Consider the following 17,261-nt stretch of genomic DNA (forward strand, 5'->3'; position numbering starts at 1 on the left):
CAGATTCTGAAAAAGTAAATCATGATGCATACACGACAGATTCAGCTCCAATTTTTACAATGCCTCCTTCTCTAAAGTTGCCCCCTGCATCTGAGTTAAAGCCATTTCCTGAGCAGTTGAAATATAAATATTACATCATTGTATATTCAAGGGAGCAGCCTAGGTACAGCAGCAAGACACGATGTTCTGCACATCAAGGAAAAGAAGAGCATGAAGAGAAGCTTATTAAGTTCATGAAGCAGCTGGAAATTCCTCCGCGGCTATTTCTTCCATGTTCCCAAATAAATGAAGTGCTGCAAATTTATGAGAAAAAGGAGGAATATCTAGGGATACAACTCACAATTTTATTTTATTTTTTCTTTTAGAAGTTTTCAATTTATTTTTTGCATTCAATAATGTTCTTGCATTTGAGTTTCTCGCCTCAAGTTCTTTTCTGGTAAGCTTCATTCTAGGTGGCTTGATCCTTATATCGTGACTAAGATTTTTTCCTATGGTGCTGTGCAGATTTTGGAGCCTGGAACGGATAAAGTACTCATAGTGAATGGCCACCGCTTGAAGCCATTTCATGAGGACGTACCCTTAGAGACCACTGAGGAGGTTCGCTTACTAGCGGCCACTTATGCTTGATTAGGGAGTTCCCCTCTTCCTTTCCTTACTATATTTTACTTACATTTCCATTATACATTACATTGAGGACAATGTAAAATTGAAGTGTGGGAGGGAGAATGATAGGTTATTGATAAAAAATAAATAAATAAATATTTTTTATTTTTTTAGCATTGTTTTTGTTTTGTTTTCCTTTGTTGAATTGGAAGTTGTTTAGTTAAGACATTAGTCATTAAGGAGGATAGAGTTCCTACATGATTTCATTTTTGCTTCTTCCTCTTGATATTTGTGAATTGGGTGATTGATTTTGATTTGTATGATTGAGTATGTTAGACTTTACCTTTGTGAGCTTTTGAACCTTATTTTTGGATGGTTGAAATTCATGCCATTCTTTTCTTTCTTGTGTATTGTCCCTCTTATATTTTGTCATTCTAGAACTTGTTTTAATTCTTCTTTAAGGCTACAATTTTCATATGCAATTATGAACATGATAGAGGCATTTCTTTCAAATTTGTACCTACTTGGTCATATAGCTTACCTTGCATTTTGCCCTTTGTTTAGCCCCTTTGAGCCTTATTGACCATTCTTTGGCTTCTAGCACATTATAAGCTTTAAGTAGAAAATCATGTTATACCTAACCTTAGGGAATAGGGAGTGCATTGGTTTCATTAATGTTATTGCATTTCAAGTATGGGGGTTTGGAAAGAATGCAAGAAGAGAAAAAAAAATGAAGAAAAAGAAAAAAAGAGAGAAAAAAATAAATAATAATAATAAAAATTTACAAAGAAAATGAGAATTTTTTATAAAGGGAAAAGAAAGTCCAAGGAAAGTAAATGTGTGTTATGGCTTGATTTGTCTAAGGACCAATGTTATTCTTATTCTCTTCGTTGTATCTTGTCATATCCTCATATTTTCCTAACCCTTACATTAGCCCCATTACAACCATTGAATAAAGCCCTCTTGATTTGTGTTTGCATATGATTGTAAGTAGTGGGGAAGTAGAAGATTAACAAGCTTATGGTAATGCATTGTCTTTTGAGGTGACTTAAGTGAAACACTTCGAACCATACACTTGAGAGTTGAGTTATATACCCCATCTTGTGAGATCTTTCATGCTTGATCTATACACTTTGAATGATATTGCTTGGCTTGCATTTTTGAGAGGTTGGGAGTTGGATGTTTGATTGTTATAGAACTCTTGATACTTTATTTGATCTTGTGTCTCTAAGTTTAGCACTTCTAAGGATTCATTGGAGAATTTATTTATTTTGATTATTCTATGATTTTTTAGGTTACTTGTTTATATTTTCTTGATTGTGTCTTATATGAGGACATGCAAGAGCTAAGTGTAGGGCAATTTGATCAATTGGATTTTTATAACCTTATTTCCTCTCATTCCTAGCTCATTAATCCTCTTTTGTGCCTAATTGGTTTGAATTGGATCATTTTATGATGTTTGAATTTTATTTGGGCTTTATTTAATTTTTCCAGTATTTGGCAAATTCTGATACTGTATTGGTTTCTGGACCATATCTTGAGTTGTAGAACTTATTTCATTGTGATTCTTGATTTGTAGGAAAGCTTAGAGAAAGTCGCACAATTCCTATGAAGAGGTCAGAAATCAATTCTGATGATAAGAAGCTAAAACTGAGCCTGGAAAAATTTGGAACGCTATAATCGCGGTTTCTGACCTTGGTGCAGTATTTGGGCCATATATCAGTCCACAGATGTCCGTTTAAGTCCATTCTAGTTGCGTTTTGAAGCTAACATCTAGGGCTACAATTTATCTTCATATTACAAATCGAAACGGACAGATCTTCACGGCCAAAAGTGCCACACAATATCTTCTCGGATTCAACATGGATGCTGAGCAGCAATTACAAGCATAACTTTCCCTCCAGAATTCGAATTTGAACAAATAAGGATTCCAAAGACAGCTATTGAGTAGAGGATTAATGTAATTGAATAATTATTAATTAGGTTTTACGTTTTGACCCTTAGGAGCCTGTATTTAAATTAAGGCAGCAGGTTACGACGGGGACGTTAGGTTAGATTATGTTTATGTTTTAGGGTTTTTTGTTTTCTTCTTCTTTTTCTCTTCCATTTTTACTTTTCATTTTCCTCCACTAATGGAGGCTTAGACTTTCATCTAGTCCAAAGATTGAAAAAGGATTGAGACACTTTTGAGGATCGGTTTCACAATTTATTCAACAACAAATTCGGTTTCATCTCTTCCTTCTTTCTCCTTTTGCTAATTATGATTTCGAATTGAAGTTCTTCGTTTGGATTGATAATTGTGCAGTTGTTTGATTATATATTATTCGGTTGATGTATGTAATTAATTCTTGAGGGAGTGTGAATTAGATTTTCAGGTTTGAGATCTAAGATTAATGGTATTGGTGAATTAAATTAACACAAATCGATTAGGTTCTAGAGGTTTCTGAACTTTGAGCGAATTGTGTGTTAATCGAATGCATGAGGGTTCTTGTGTGAATGCTTAATTTGAATTGAGGTTTCATTCGAATTTAATGTTAATCACTAATTTATTGGTTGATGCATCTTCTTGGAATCCGGTGATAGAGTGGTCGTAGTTCTTCTAAATTCTTGGATTAGAGTTTTTAAATTTTTGTTAACTTTTTATTCTAATCAGCATTATTTTATAAATCAAACCCCATCTAAATTTATAATCGTATAACATTATCATCATTGGAAGACGACTCGGATTGCACCTCATACTACATAATGTTTATGTAATTCGATTTTTAATAATTTGTCCGAGCGTGACACTCGGGCTCACTTATCCCTAAGAAATCCCCAATTCTGGTAGTTAATTCAGATCTGAGAATCAATTCCAATTTCCATTGGTAAAAGTTCCTTTGTTATTAATCAATTGAATTTCCATTCAAAGATCACATAGAAAGCAGAATTAACAACTCAATTAATCCAAGAACTCAAAGTTCAGAAGAAAAAATTGAATTAATATATCAATTCAAGGTCCATAAACTCCTAACAACGAAGAATTAAGCAAACATTGTAACAGAGAAAGAGAAAGAAGAAGAAGAAGAAGGAGAAGAACGCAGAAGATCCATCTTCAACAATACCCAATCCGATCCCTCTTCTTGGAGCTTAATGTTCATCCCCAATCCTCTCTCTGACTCTCTCTCAACAAAGAAATGAAGTGAAAAATAGAAAATGAGCAAAAGACCTCGAGTTCTTAGCTTTAAACGGGTATTTATAGAAATCTCGATTCTGTGCATTATATCACTCTTGCTGATAAGAGTGGCCACGCAGAGGCTCATCTGGTTTCTAGAAACTAAAATTATCACTTTCCCTGCTAAGAGTTGCAACGCAGGAGGTCGAGTGGTTGCGCGTGGTCACTTTCGAGAGCAAGAGTGACCATGCACAACTTGCCTTGATACACTCCTCTCTGGAACATCCACTTTCACTAGTAAAAGTGGTAACCCAGAGCTTGCTGAATTTTTGCCTTCTCTGGAACACTCACTTTCGCTGGTAAGAGTGGTAATGCAGAGCTCGCTAAGTCTGAGATTTCTGAGAAACTCTCTGAAGCACTCACTTTCGCCAACAAGAGTGTTAATGCACAACATGTTCTTCTGAGGAACTCTCTGGAACACTCACTTTCGTTGGTAAGAGTGACCACGCCCAGCTTGCATTCCAGAATTCTTATGTCTTGAGTCCAAAATTACTACTCTTCTTCTTCCTTTTCATTGATCTTCCATTTCTATGAACCTTGCTCAGATTATTCTTACAAAATAAGATTAAATTCTTAATTTCTAAGCAAAAAATCTCACCAATGCTAAAATAACTATAAATTGAGATAAAACTTTCAATCATTCTATTTTTCTGAGTTTTTTTGCTTTTCTCATATATTTTCCTTATCAAATGGGTTAGAACTATGCTAAAATATTAGTAAAAAAATGGATTCATCAATTTTCATATATACTTTTTGCTTTTGTAAGTGTTTACATGCTATTTAATTTAGAAATTCTATTTTTTAAAATAGATTCTTTAAGTTGATGAACTATATAATACATGTTTTATTATATATTAAATGACTGAAATATGATTTATTAAAATATGCATTTTGAGTTGAGTCCAAAGCTAGGTATCTGACATGCGGCATAACTTGTTTAATGTATGATGAGAGTGGTGAGATTCCACTATGATGAGTCAAATGATGAGGAATAAATGATAAAAAAATTAGTGCGAATAGTTACAGAGATATATTGAGAGTATAGGAAATGGGGACTTCTAAAAATTTGGAGAAAATGCAAGTTATGAATGCTTTTAGACATGGTTGTGCATAAATTAATGAAAGTGAAAACATCACATGGCCTCACACTCATTTTTTTACCAAACTTCTGACTATACTTATGCTAAAGGATTGAGCATTGCATATGTTGTATCTGTGTTACAACGGCTAACCATCGACTATCCATACATATGTAAGACCTCCAGGATCCAAGAGTCATGATTAATTGTGTTAAGGGCTCAAGAAATATTATAAAGTATTGAAAGAATACAATCACATTGGGCAAAGAATTGTACGTGAAAGAAGGATATATTGCATTGTGTGATTTTAGTGTATGCGTGATGATATTGCTGATATATTTATTATTGTGTTTTGTTTGTTATAAAATTTATAAATTGATTATTTTAACTCTTTTAGTGATTCATCTTTACTTACATTTTTAGGAAATAAAAATGACCACCCCTCAAAGACCAATTAAGCTGATTGAGTGGAATTTTGAAAGTAGATTAAATAATATATTTAAGAATGAGAGAGAGTTTGTTATTATAAATTTGTTATAGATAGTGAAAGTAAATTCAGTGAAATTTTTACTATAGAAATCATAACAAAATACGATATTCTTTTTTATTTTCCTACTAGTAGTAAGATCTATTATACTCTTTGCTTATATGTATATAAAAGTACTTTTGGAATACCAATCGTGGTAAACTACGTATATATCTTCCATCAATTTTTAAGTGACACATTTAGAAAGTTCTCTACGTATAAATATGAAAATTCTCATTTCTTATCTATATATGACAAAATGATATCCTTTAGGAGGAGATACCTTTAGGTGTTTTGTATATATATTGGAATATATTTTTAAAGTATGCTTCTAAAAAATTGAAAATAAGAAAAGATATTGATGATTTAGACGAAGCGGAGACAAATTGTATAACTTTTTCTCCCATTTTATCTTTCACATTTATCCACGTTCTAATGAATCATCATATAAGCTATGCTATATGTTATGACAAACAACGGTATTCAATTTCTTCTCTTATTGTTCCTTTTTCTTACGCAGAGTCAAAACTATCACATAAATAAAGATTCAATTTATTTAGATTAGTTTCATCATATTTAATCTATATAATGATAATTAATAAGAGTGTAATTGGTCTTTAATTTTTTCTTGCATGCAACTTGTAAAATGAACATCCCCAATACGTTTATCATTTTCTCTTTAGTTCACTAAACTAAGAGGTGGTGAACTAGAACACATTATTTCAACAAAAAGAAGTTGTAGAAAAAGGTGAAAAAGAACTAAAAAAATGTTAATAAGAACTAAAAACAAAAATGCAAATAAATGTAAGGACTTAAACAAAAATGCGGATAAGGATCCAGCACTCCTTAGATGTAGGACTAAAAATAAAAATCAAATAAATGTAAGAATCACTTTAATATTTAAGCCTACATTTCATTTGTTTTGTGTAATATCTGTTAGAGGGAAGAACCAAATTTAGTTATTTTAACAATTTTAGGATTAAAACCATAAAAAATAGTTTACAAAAACTAAAATAAAATATAAATAAATGTAGAGACTACTTTTTAATTTAAGCCCTTAATATTTATAAATCTACACTTCACTTAAATCGGAATATACATTACAAAAGTCCATTATATTCTGACAACACTATGGAAAATACTAAATCTCCCCTTAAATTACACAACTAAAATGATTTTTTTACGACACTCACGACACATTACTGAATGTCTAAAATGGATTGATAAAAATATTTAACATGTGTTTTCGCTAGTGACGGAAAATTTGATTGCGAATAAAAATTACTGGTTAGAGAATTTGATTTAGATAAAATAAAAGGCATCACAATTTAAGAGAAGTGGAGAACACGTAAAGAATGGAGGGTATAAGAAGCAAGCATAAACAGCAAGAATAAAATAAAATAAAAATTAAGGCACATATAAAAGAGGAGCAAACAGGGACAAGAGAACAGAGAGAGCATGCAGAGAAATGGCAAGAAGGAACCAGAAAGTTCAGATTGAGAAGAGTCTTTGAAAGAGGTTATTGCCGTGTGCTTTCAAGTTCTAATCAAGTAAGTTTTCACATCACCTTTTAGACTACTTTTAACGTGTATTTTCATGCTGCTATATATTGTGTTCTTTACTGTTTTTCTTGTGGGCTTAGCAAGATTGATTCTACTATTTTTGAATTCATGTTCTGAACTTCTCTGCTGTATCAGGCATTGGAATTTTATCAAGTTCACTTAACCCGCACCACACTACAGTAGTCCCTATTAGTTATTGCATTCGAATTTCTCTGCTGCTCTTGACTTTTATAAAAGACCCTGGTCCAAAGCGTTGCCTCTAACCATAACCAAACACTATTCCAAAGACAAAAAAAAAAAAAAAAAAAAAAAGAAACAACATATTTCATTAAATTTTATAATTTTAAGTTGATAAGTTGTTGCAAATAAATTATAATATAAAAGTAAATATTATTTAATATATAGTATAAAAAACTTAATTTCTATTCATATAAAAATCGACGAAATTCAAACTCATGATAGGTTGGATACCGTATCATAAAAATGAGGTAAAAAGTAAAATTTATTCTTGGCAAAATGTTGAGAACTGTTTTTTTTTTTTTTTTTCATTTCTATGTTCGTCCAGTTTCTTTTTAATTATCATGCGTTTCCCTGAAGTGATTGTAGCCTAAAGCATACATAAGAAAATACAGTGTATTTTACTTTTCTATGCTAGTTTTACATTAATTTTATGTGTTTTATATCCTAATGCGGCACACCTTATAATTTTTAAAATTTATTACATCGAACATATATCATATTATATTAATGTCATATTTGCTTCATTATTCTATAAGGTGGGAAATTTAGATGAAATTTGCAAATATTTCATTGGATCTAACTATATCATATTGGTTATCTATTACTATCAGTCACCAAGCTTGAAAAAATTTAACGAAATGGGAGGACAACGAAGTGATTCACTGAGTGAACAAAATTTGGTGACAAAATTGAGTAAGATGCTTGAAGGACTGGTTCTTCCAGAAGACTCTGGACTCAATGAACAATGTATTTATAAAGTACCTCAAACATTGCGTGTAAGTAATCCAAAAGCCTACACACCTCGAATTGTTTCCATTGGTCCTTTTCACAAAAAACGTGACTTTGGTAGAGAAGACAAAATTTTGAAGCCAATGGAAGAGCTTAAATTGAAATATCTCAAAGGATTTCTAATTCGAACCAAGTTACATTTGAATAATTTTATTGTCAAACTTAAGGAGTTGGAACACAAAATTCAAAGCTGCTATGCAGGACCTATTGACTTTAATAGCGATGATTTCTTACAAATGATTCTAATTGATGCTTGCTTCATAATTGAGCATTTTCTTAGATTTTATCAAGAAAATGGTTGGAAGGAGAAGGACCCTTTGTTGCAAAAACATTGGCTGCTAATTGATATTGAGCATGACTTGATATTACTAGAAAATCAACTTCCTTTCTTTGTTCTTGAAGACATTTACAACCTTGCTGGTATGCAAAATGAATTTCCCTCTTTTCTTGAGATTAGTTTCTACTATTTTAGTGAATTCAACCGACAAAACATAAATCCTGGAAGAGTGTGTCCAAGAGTGAGTCCGAAACACTTCACTGATCTTCTAAGAACTTTTTTAATACCATCATCATTTGATCTTGGGGCACCAAGAAAATCAGCTGTAATTAAACATCTTTACAGTGCAAGCCAACTATTAGAGGCAGGTATTAAGCTCGAGGCTAGCCCAAGCAATTGCTTAGTTGACTTAAACTATTATGAGGGTGTATTGACAATGCCAACCTTTGGTGTACACGATGACACAGAAATATACTTTAGGAACATACTGGCATTTGAGCATTGTCACGTTCTACATTCACCCATCATTATTCAGTACATAAAGATTCTAGATTTTCTTATCAATACTGGAAAAGATGTGGACATACTAGTTGATAAGAAAATTATTATGAATTGGATGGGTGACGCTAATGCAGTAGCTACAATGGTTAACAGTCTAGGCTCAAATGTTTTCATGCCATGTTTCAATTCCAAGTATTTCTCTCTCTGCAATGACTTAAATAATTTCTATGAAAATCCTCTCAACAAATACAAGGCTATTTTTGTACATGAGTACTTCAACACTCCTTGGAAAATAGCATCTACCATTGCTGCAATTGTGCTACTTTTGCTTACCTTGATTCAGACTATATGTTCAGTCGTCCAACTATTTTAAGGTAAAGTGATTATGTAGTATACCAATTTTTATTAACTTCATTGCTATATCACTTGTAATACTTTTTTATCACCAATTAGTAGCTTTCTTACTGTCAGAATCATTAATTTCACAAAGGTAAAAAGGAAGAAAAGATAAAAGAAAAAAAGAGAGATAAAACTAGTTGAGGAGAAGACTTGGATCTTGGCACTTGTATCTTAGGGACATAGGTGGCCAAAATTATCACATATTGTCACAATGTATTTTTGTACGAGAAAAGTCAAAGTTAAAGTTAAGAATGGCTCAACAATTTAACTACCATCGTTACAAGACGAGTTTAATTTAATCCTAGTAGTAGTTGTTTGGTTTTAAAGAAGACAAGGGGTCAAAAAGGAAAAGTTTTTTTTAGGAGATGGACAAATTATAAATTGAGAAATAGTTATATATGAATCTTGTTATATATGAATCTTAGAGGGCGAAACTCATAACTCCGCCGCTTAATTCTGGGTAGAGATTTTTTATTTTTTATTTTTTGCATGAATGAGATTAAAAAAAAAAAAACCATATGTGGGTGTGGATTTTAATTTTTTATATGTGATGCAATTCTATAAATGATTAGGTCGTGTAGTGTTACAGAAACAATTGCTAAGACCCGAAGCCATTTAAAGCCCTAAATTTTTTTAATACCTTTAATTAACTTTACTTATTTTAAATTTAAGTTGCTAAATTTTTATAAATATCAAATTAGACTTTAGTTGTACATTTTGCCTACGCCCAAAAATTTCTTAACACGGGTCTTCTAATGATATGGATGATTACCTGCTTAATATTTTTCCTATACTTGGTGTGTAAAAATTGAATTACTGGACAAATGTACCCATTGTCAGAGTAATATTATGAAGAATAGAGTACTAAGTATCGTATTCACAGAGACTGTTATTAAGAATTTCTTCCTTAATTGCATAATTGTTAATAAATATGAAAAATAAATTTTGTTGATGAAATTGCTAAAAGTAAGAGAATAATAAATTAAAAGGAACAGATATTCTTATGAAAATAAATTATAGAAAATTATGGCTAAAGGTATTCAAGGGAAATAGGCAAGTATATAGACTGTAAATCCTCCTAAGTGTCCAAATAACTGAAATTCTTCTTCAACTACTTAGTTTCAAACCATTATCGCTGCAGGAAATTCTAAATTAAATCAATACCTTTCTCAAGGATAATGATTCCTAACCCTCAGTTGATCAATCGGAATCTCTTCCTTAATTAATACCCATAGGTTGCATTAAGTTCATTACGAATTCCATAATTAGGGTTAATCCTAATACAGAAAACTCACGTCTTTCTATCTCTAGAAATACATTCAAGTCTTTTTAATTGAGCAATGTTAATTTCATGCAGGAATTTTACTCAAATTCAAACAAGAAAACAAGATAGAAGAAAATTGATACTACTCAATTAAACCTAAGAGAAAAGAACATGAAATAGCATTAGAAGAATTCCAGAAAATTTAGTCAATTAGGATTCATTACGTCTAGATACTCAAAGGAAAATTAGAACCTAAACATCTTCAAACTAAAATTACAAAAGAGATGAAATAAAGTGCTTAATCCCATCCTCCAGCCGTCTCTGAGTCTTTCTTCCCTTCAAAACCGTTTCTCTTAGGTTTCTGTGCCAAGTTTCCTTTTATATGAGTGGCCCAAGGGCTCATCTTCTCGCAGAAATTTAAATTAAGACGCACGTTAAAAGTACACGGCCATGTACTTTAGCCGTGTAAATCTCTGGTTTCTAAAAGACGCCATTTAAAGCTTTCCATAAAAGTACACGCTCATGTACACGGCCATGTACTTTGGCCGTGTACATCTCTGGTCTCTAATAATTACACTTCACAGCTTTCTTGAAAAGTACACGCCCATGTACACGGTCATGTACTTTGGCCGTGTACATCTCTGGTTTTGATGATACACTTCAATTGACGCGACCAGTGAGATACACGCTCATATACATGGGCATGTACTTGCCCGTGTATATCTCTGGCTTCATTATGTGTTTTAATTCCAAATATCTTTTGAAGCTTTCACTTCTTGATTCTTTTTCCTGAAATATAAATAAAATAAAATTAATAATAGTAAATTTTATCAATGAATAGCTTAAAACTCTCAATTATCATTCATGAATTACAATGTAGGATCAAGTATAGAAAGCATTTATCAAATTTTCCCGAACTTGAACGATTGCTTGTCCCCAAGCAAAGAAATGGATCAATTTTACATTTGACAACAAAGAATCAAATTCCTGAAATTTTTTTTTATTCTTGTTATTTTTATTTTATTTTTCAAATTTTTTAGAGAGACAGTAATTCTTAAACATCAAATTATGCCTTCTTTTGCTCTCAACCTTTGTAACTTCAGACAAAACTGAATGAGGACCTCTCTACCATTGGCTCTTAAAATTCACTTCAAAACTTTGAATCCTTCCACAAGGTGTTGTTTAATTCTCTTCACTTTGAGCCATGATCGACTAACAGGGTGCATTTTATGCTCCATCCCAGTTAGCACAAGGTATTAATGGAAATTCCACCCCTTGCTTTCCACATCGGTACCTCAAACAATTTCGGGGTTCTAGGATGTGGTATCCGGACATTGCCTGCAATCCACATTCAACTAGATATGCTTCTATGGCATGCTCCTTTTTTTCATTTTTGAGCAGAGCCCCCAATTTTTTTTTTCAGATTTTCCTGGTTTTATTAATTTCAAACACTTTTAAACAATTTGGCATAGATTCAAGGTCCTCAATTCAGAAAAGTCTAATGATACTTCAATCGAGAAACAATTAAAAACACAATTCGAATAACCAAAATAACTGTGTGTGATGTTTATTTATTTATTATATTTTCAGGAATATCATCTCTAATGCAACAGTAAAATTGACTCAATATTGCTCGAGAATAAAACAACAATTCAGTTCAAACATCTATAATTATCCACCCCACATTATAAGATTTGCATTGTCCTCAATCAAATATAAGAATTAAAGTGCAACTAAAACTTCCCTGAAAAGTAAATAAATAAGCAAAGAGTCGCGGGAAGCAAAGCTAATCTGGAATTCAATTGGAGAGGAAACCTGATTAAAATTGATTTATAAGGAGATTTAACTCAGTTCATAATGACAAGAGGAGTAGAACGATCAAAATAATGCGATAAAGAAATAGAAGCAATAAACAGACAAAAGCAATTTAAATCCTAAAAATAACATAAGTAAAAAAATTCAACAACTAAGACTCCTAATTGCAGACTAAACTGCGCATCATCTGAGTCTTCATCATCTATACTAAGAAAGTGGTCAGAAGGAGATGGGGTTCATGCTGGGGAAAGGACGCTTATTCAAAAATATAAATAAATGAGCAAATAAATAACTAAATTAAAATAAACTAAACCTACCTAACCTAAACTATTCAATGTAATTCAACATTCAACATGGAGGAGTTTAAACTCCTCATTTGCAAAAGTTTGCAGTTGACCCCCCTGGTACAGTTTCAGCCTATGTTCATTCACGTTAAAATTTCCTTTTTCTGGATGTGTTAATTCAATTATACCACAAGGAAATACCTTATGCACAGTAAACGGTCCAGACCAACGGGATTTGAGTTTACCTGGGAATAATTTGAAGCGAGAGTTATACAACAGTATTACTAAATCACCTTTTTGAAATAGTTTACCTTCCTTGATTTTTTTATGATGGTAGACCTTCAATTTTTCATCTGGTGGTTCATTAATGGATGGGTTAGGTTGCTTCTCTGATTTCCACTCCAAAACTTAGAAGTCTCTCTTTCTCCATAATGGCTTAGTGGCTTCTAAATGACACCACTGTTCTTGAGTTACCAAGCTCATATCATCTTTTCCTCTATTATGAACTAAGCTTCTTTTCAATGAGTTTGAAATCAAGAATTCCTGTGCACAATCAGAAACATAATCTTCAATTACATTAATAAAGTAGCAAGAATCATCTTGTTTCAAGACTTTTTTATTACATCAGGAATTTTGAAAGTGACTCTTTCATCTCCAACCCTCAAAATTAACTTTCCATCCCTCACATCAATTATAGCCCTTGCAGTAGCTAAAAATGGACGACCTAAGATCAAGGGGACATCAGTGTCCTCGTCCATATCAAGAATCACAAAATCAACAGGAAAAATAAATTTGTTCACTTTTACAAGCACATCCTCAATGATACCCCTAGGATATTTAATTGACCTATCAGCTAGTTGAATACTCATCCTAGTTGACCTAGGTTCCCCTAAACCCAATTTCTTAAAAACAGAATATGACATCAAATTAATGCTAACACCTAAATCAGCTAAAGCCCTATCAACTATCAATCTACCAATGAGACAAGAAAGAGTAAAACTTCCTGGATCCTTCAATTTTTTGAGCATCTTGTTTTGCAGAATTGCTGAGCATTCTTCATTCAGAGTTACTGTGGCCAACTCCTCCAATTTCTTCTTGTTGGATAGTAGATCCTTCAGAAATTTGGTGTACTTGGACATCTGTGCCAAGGTATCAACAAACGGTAAATTAATATGAAGTTGACGAAATAATGACAGAAATTTACCAAATTATTCATCATCCTTGTCTTTCTTCAATCTTGCTGGGTAGGGAAGTGGGGGTATGAATTCATTCACTACAAGGGGTTTTTCCACAGTCTCCTCTTGACATTTATCCTCCTCTTCAACTGCATCTTTTTCTCTTTCTTGCTTCTCCTTCTCTTGTAATGTTCTGTCAGTCCTTAATGTTACTGCATTGACCTATTCCCTAGGATTAGTCTCAGTATGGCCAGACAAGCTTCCTTGAGGTCTTTCTGAGAGGAGTCTAGAAATTTGACCCAACTGAATTTCTAGATTATGGATAGAGGCTTGTTGATTTCTTAGTGCTGTCTCAGTGGATTGAAACCGAGGATCTGAAGTTTGAATGAATTTGGTCATCAACTCCTCAAGGTTTGACTTCTTTTCAGCTGGGGGTAGTGGTGGATGTGAAGCTTGTTGAAATCCTGTGAGTGTGTTGTTCCGCATTGATTGTTGGTTGTTGTTCCATGGTTGGTTTGCATAGTTCCTCCAGCCCAGATTATTCATGCCATTATAATTTTGGTAAGGTGGTATGTTTCCTATCACATTGGCATGTTCTTCCTGAGTAGCTCGACACTCATGATTAGGGTGGCCTCCTCCGCAAATATCACATCTCATTACCGGAGCAACTTGATGGTTAACAGATAGACCATCAATCGTCTTCCCTAAGGCTTCCACTTGCATTGCCAAGGATGTTACTACATCAAGACTATAGATCCCCACAGAATTCGCAGGTTTGGATCGAGTTGAGCTCCATTGATAGTTGTTCATTTCCATTTCTTCGAACAGTTATTGTGCAGCCCTTGGTGTCTTGCTATTCAAAGTTCCCCCAGCTGCAGCATCTATCATTTGTCTTGTGGCAGGGTTTAACCCATTGTAGAAGGTTTGCACTTGAAGCCAGGTAGGAATCCCATGATGTAGGAACTTCCACAGCAATTCCTTAAACCTCTCCCACGTATCGTATAACGTCTCTATCTCCAACTGATAGAAGGAAGAGATATCATTCCTCATCTTGGCACTTTTAGCGGGAGGAAAATATTTCGCCAAGAATTTTTCTGCCATAGCCTCCCATGAAGTAATAAATCCTCGTGGGAGAAAATGGGAATAGCCTCAAGCGGATTGCATCATCAGTAGCTCCATTGATCTTTAAATCAATACCTTTCTCAAGGATAATGATTCCTAACCGTCAGTTGATCAATCGGAATCTCTTCCTTAATTAATACCCCTAGGTTGCATTAAGTTCATTATGAATTTCATAATTAGGGTTAATCCTAATATAGAAAACTCACGTCTTTCTATCTCTAGAAATACATTCAAGTCTTTTTAATTGAGCAATGTTAATTTCATGGATGAATTTTACTCAAATTCAAACAAGAAAACAAGGTAGAAAAAAATTGATACTACTCAATTAAACCTAAGAGAAAAGAACATGAAATAGCATTAGAAGAATTCCAGAAAATTTGGTCAATTAGGATTCATTACGTTTAGATACTCAAAGGAAAATTAGAACCTAAACATCTTCAAACTAAAATTACAAAAGAGATGAAATAAAATGCTTAATCCCATCCTCCAGCCGTCTCTGAGTCTTTCTTCCTTTCAAAACCATCTCTCTTAGGTTTCTGTGCCAAGTTTCCTTTTATATGAGTGGCCCAAGGGCTCATCTTCTCGCAGAAATTTAAATTCTGACGCACGTTAAAAGTACATGGCCATGTACTTTGATCGCCCTTCAAAGCTTTCCATAAAAGTACACGCTCATATACACGACCATGTACTTTAGCCGTGTACATCTCTGGTCTCTAATAATTGCACTTCACAACTTTCTTGAAAAGTACACGGCCATGTACACGGCCATGTACTTTGGCCATGTACATCTCTGGTTTTGATGATACACTTCAATTGACGCGACCAGTGAGATACACGCTCATATACACGGGCATGTACTTGCCCATGTATATCTCTGACTTCATTATGTGTTTTAATTCCCAATATCTTTTGAAGCTTTCACTTCTTGATTCATTTTCCTGAAATATAAATAAAATAAAATTAATAATAGTAAATTTTATCAATGAATAGCTTAAAACTCTCAATTATCATTCATGAATTACAATGTAGGATCAAGTATAGAAAGCATTTATCAATACTATACAGGATACACGACAGAATTTTGCATAATTTCATGGAGTGATTCAAATCGCTTTAATAAATCACTATTCAAAATAAGAGTGTAGTTGATATATAACTGTTTTCCAAAGTATGAGTATGAATTGAAAATTTAAAATTTAAAATTTTTGTCTTTGAGAGTTTTCTATTACAAACTAAAATTAATTTATTGTTACATTTAATTTAAATTTGTATATCTAATGTTCAAATTTTTTTATTTTTTATCACAAATCAAAATTGATTATTTGTCTTTCATGTTAAAACTTGAGTTTGTATGTTGTGTAAACCAAACAGTCTACATATGCATGAACACTCTCTAAAATATTTTTTTTCACAAATTAAAATTTTAAAATGCCTAGCAATTTTCTATTTTATAAATGAAACAGACTTAGCTTGTAACACCGTTATTTTGTTATTTATTATTATTACAATTTATATTGGTTATTTGTGCATATTGTTTGAAATTAAGAGGGTTGTTTAATTGATGTGAGTTGTAGGATATCTCGTTGTAGCAAGACAAATCATCTAGAATCAGTCTCGCTAGAGCCCTCTCTTTGTAGCGAGAAGTAGATAGGGATAACCCAACAACATTCTCTCTGTATCTAGAATTTCTCACTGTAGAAAGGATCTATTGCTATAGCTAGAATGACAGCCAGCAAAGGAAGAATAATGTCAGATGTTTTTGCTGTAGCGAGAAAGTCATGAGTTTGAGAGATATTTAAAGAACTTTCGTCCTAAAAACTTGATTTTCAACCAAATCATCTTTCCCTCTCCATCCTCTTCATTCTCTCCCTTTCCCTTCCTAAAAAAAACCTCTAATAACTCTGGATCTTCCTCGGATCTGAGCTTAAACGTTTATTTCACTCAAATCTAAGAAGAAATTTAGTCCTTGGATAGTAATTTTGGTCGAGACATAAGGTTTCTCTCTAGAGCACACGAAGAACTTAGTTCTTAAGATCCATTGTAAGGTAAGGTGTAATGTCCCAAATTTTTGTAATATTAATTATTGTTATTTATATAAATCTAAATGCATATATATGTATATATATACGTGCGTTGATTCACTTGATAATGATGGTTATGTGTATTAAGTATATCGAGGTATGTATTTTTAGATATATGCTGTGAATATATATGTGTATGCATGATTGGATAGGGCTGATATATATGTGTATGCATGATTGGATAGGGCTGAAATGGACTAAGTGCCTAAGTGCAGGGCGTAATACTGGGCTGTTCTCGCTACAGCGAGAGGATTTTCGTTGTAACGAGAGGGCCCTGGGAGGAAGGACTGAAACTGTCACCTTTTCGCTGTAGCGAGAGAGTGACAGTTT

At 32.9% G+C, this 17,261-nt stretch overlaps 2 protein-coding genes and 1 non-coding gene across 3 annotated transcripts; 2 read left to right on the plus strand and 1 right to left on the minus strand.

Annotated features, from left to right (window-relative positions):
* Positions 1-7,862: 7,862 nt before the first annotated feature.
* Positions 7,863-9,164, plus strand: LOC113866880 (UPF0481 protein At3g47200-like). Its single transcript, XM_027501677.1, has one exon. It carries the CDS (start codon positions 7,863-7,865, stop codon positions 9,162-9,164), a length of 1,302 nt encoding a protein of 433 aa, XP_027357478.1.
* Positions 9,165-12,961: 3,797 nt separating this feature from the next.
* On the minus strand, positions 12,962-13,692 carry LOC113866881. The gene is made up of 2 exons (XM_027501679.1): positions 13,177-13,692; positions 12,962-13,096 (listed from the first exon to the last, which is right to left on the minus strand). Exons 1-2 carry the CDS (start codon positions 13,690-13,692, stop codon positions 12,962-12,964), a joined length of 651 nt encoding a protein of 216 aa, XP_027357480.1.
* Positions 13,693-14,674: 982 nt separating this feature from the next.
* On the plus strand, positions 14,675-14,781 carry LOC113868251. The gene has a single exon (XR_003505272.1). It is a non-coding gene; the product is annotated as a small nucleolar RNA R71 (small nucleolar RNA).
* The last annotated feature ends 2,480 nt before the right edge of the window (positions 14,782-17,261 follow it).

The sequence above is a fragment of the Abrus precatorius genome, unplaced genomic scaffold (assembly GCF_003935025.1).
Source record: "Abrus precatorius isolate BTA unplaced genomic scaffold, Abrus_2018 Scaffold5, whole genome shotgun sequence".
NCBI lineage: Eukaryota > Viridiplantae > Streptophyta > Magnoliopsida > Fabales > Fabaceae > Abrus > Abrus precatorius.

Excerpts from the sequence above, each read along its gene's own strand:
- LOC113866880 (XM_027501677.1), top strand. The coding sequence starts at position 7,863 with ATGGGAGGACAACGAAGTGATTCACTGAGTGAACAAAATTTGGTGACA.
- LOC113866881 (XM_027501679.1), bottom strand. The coding sequence starts at position 13,692 with ATGTCCAAGTACACCAAATTTCTGAAGGATCTACTATCCAACAAGAAG. Across the intron at positions 13,097-13,176 it reads TCACTTTCAAAATTCCTGAT|GAATTCTTGATTTCAAACTC; the intron begins GTAATAAAAAAG and ends GATTGTGCACAG.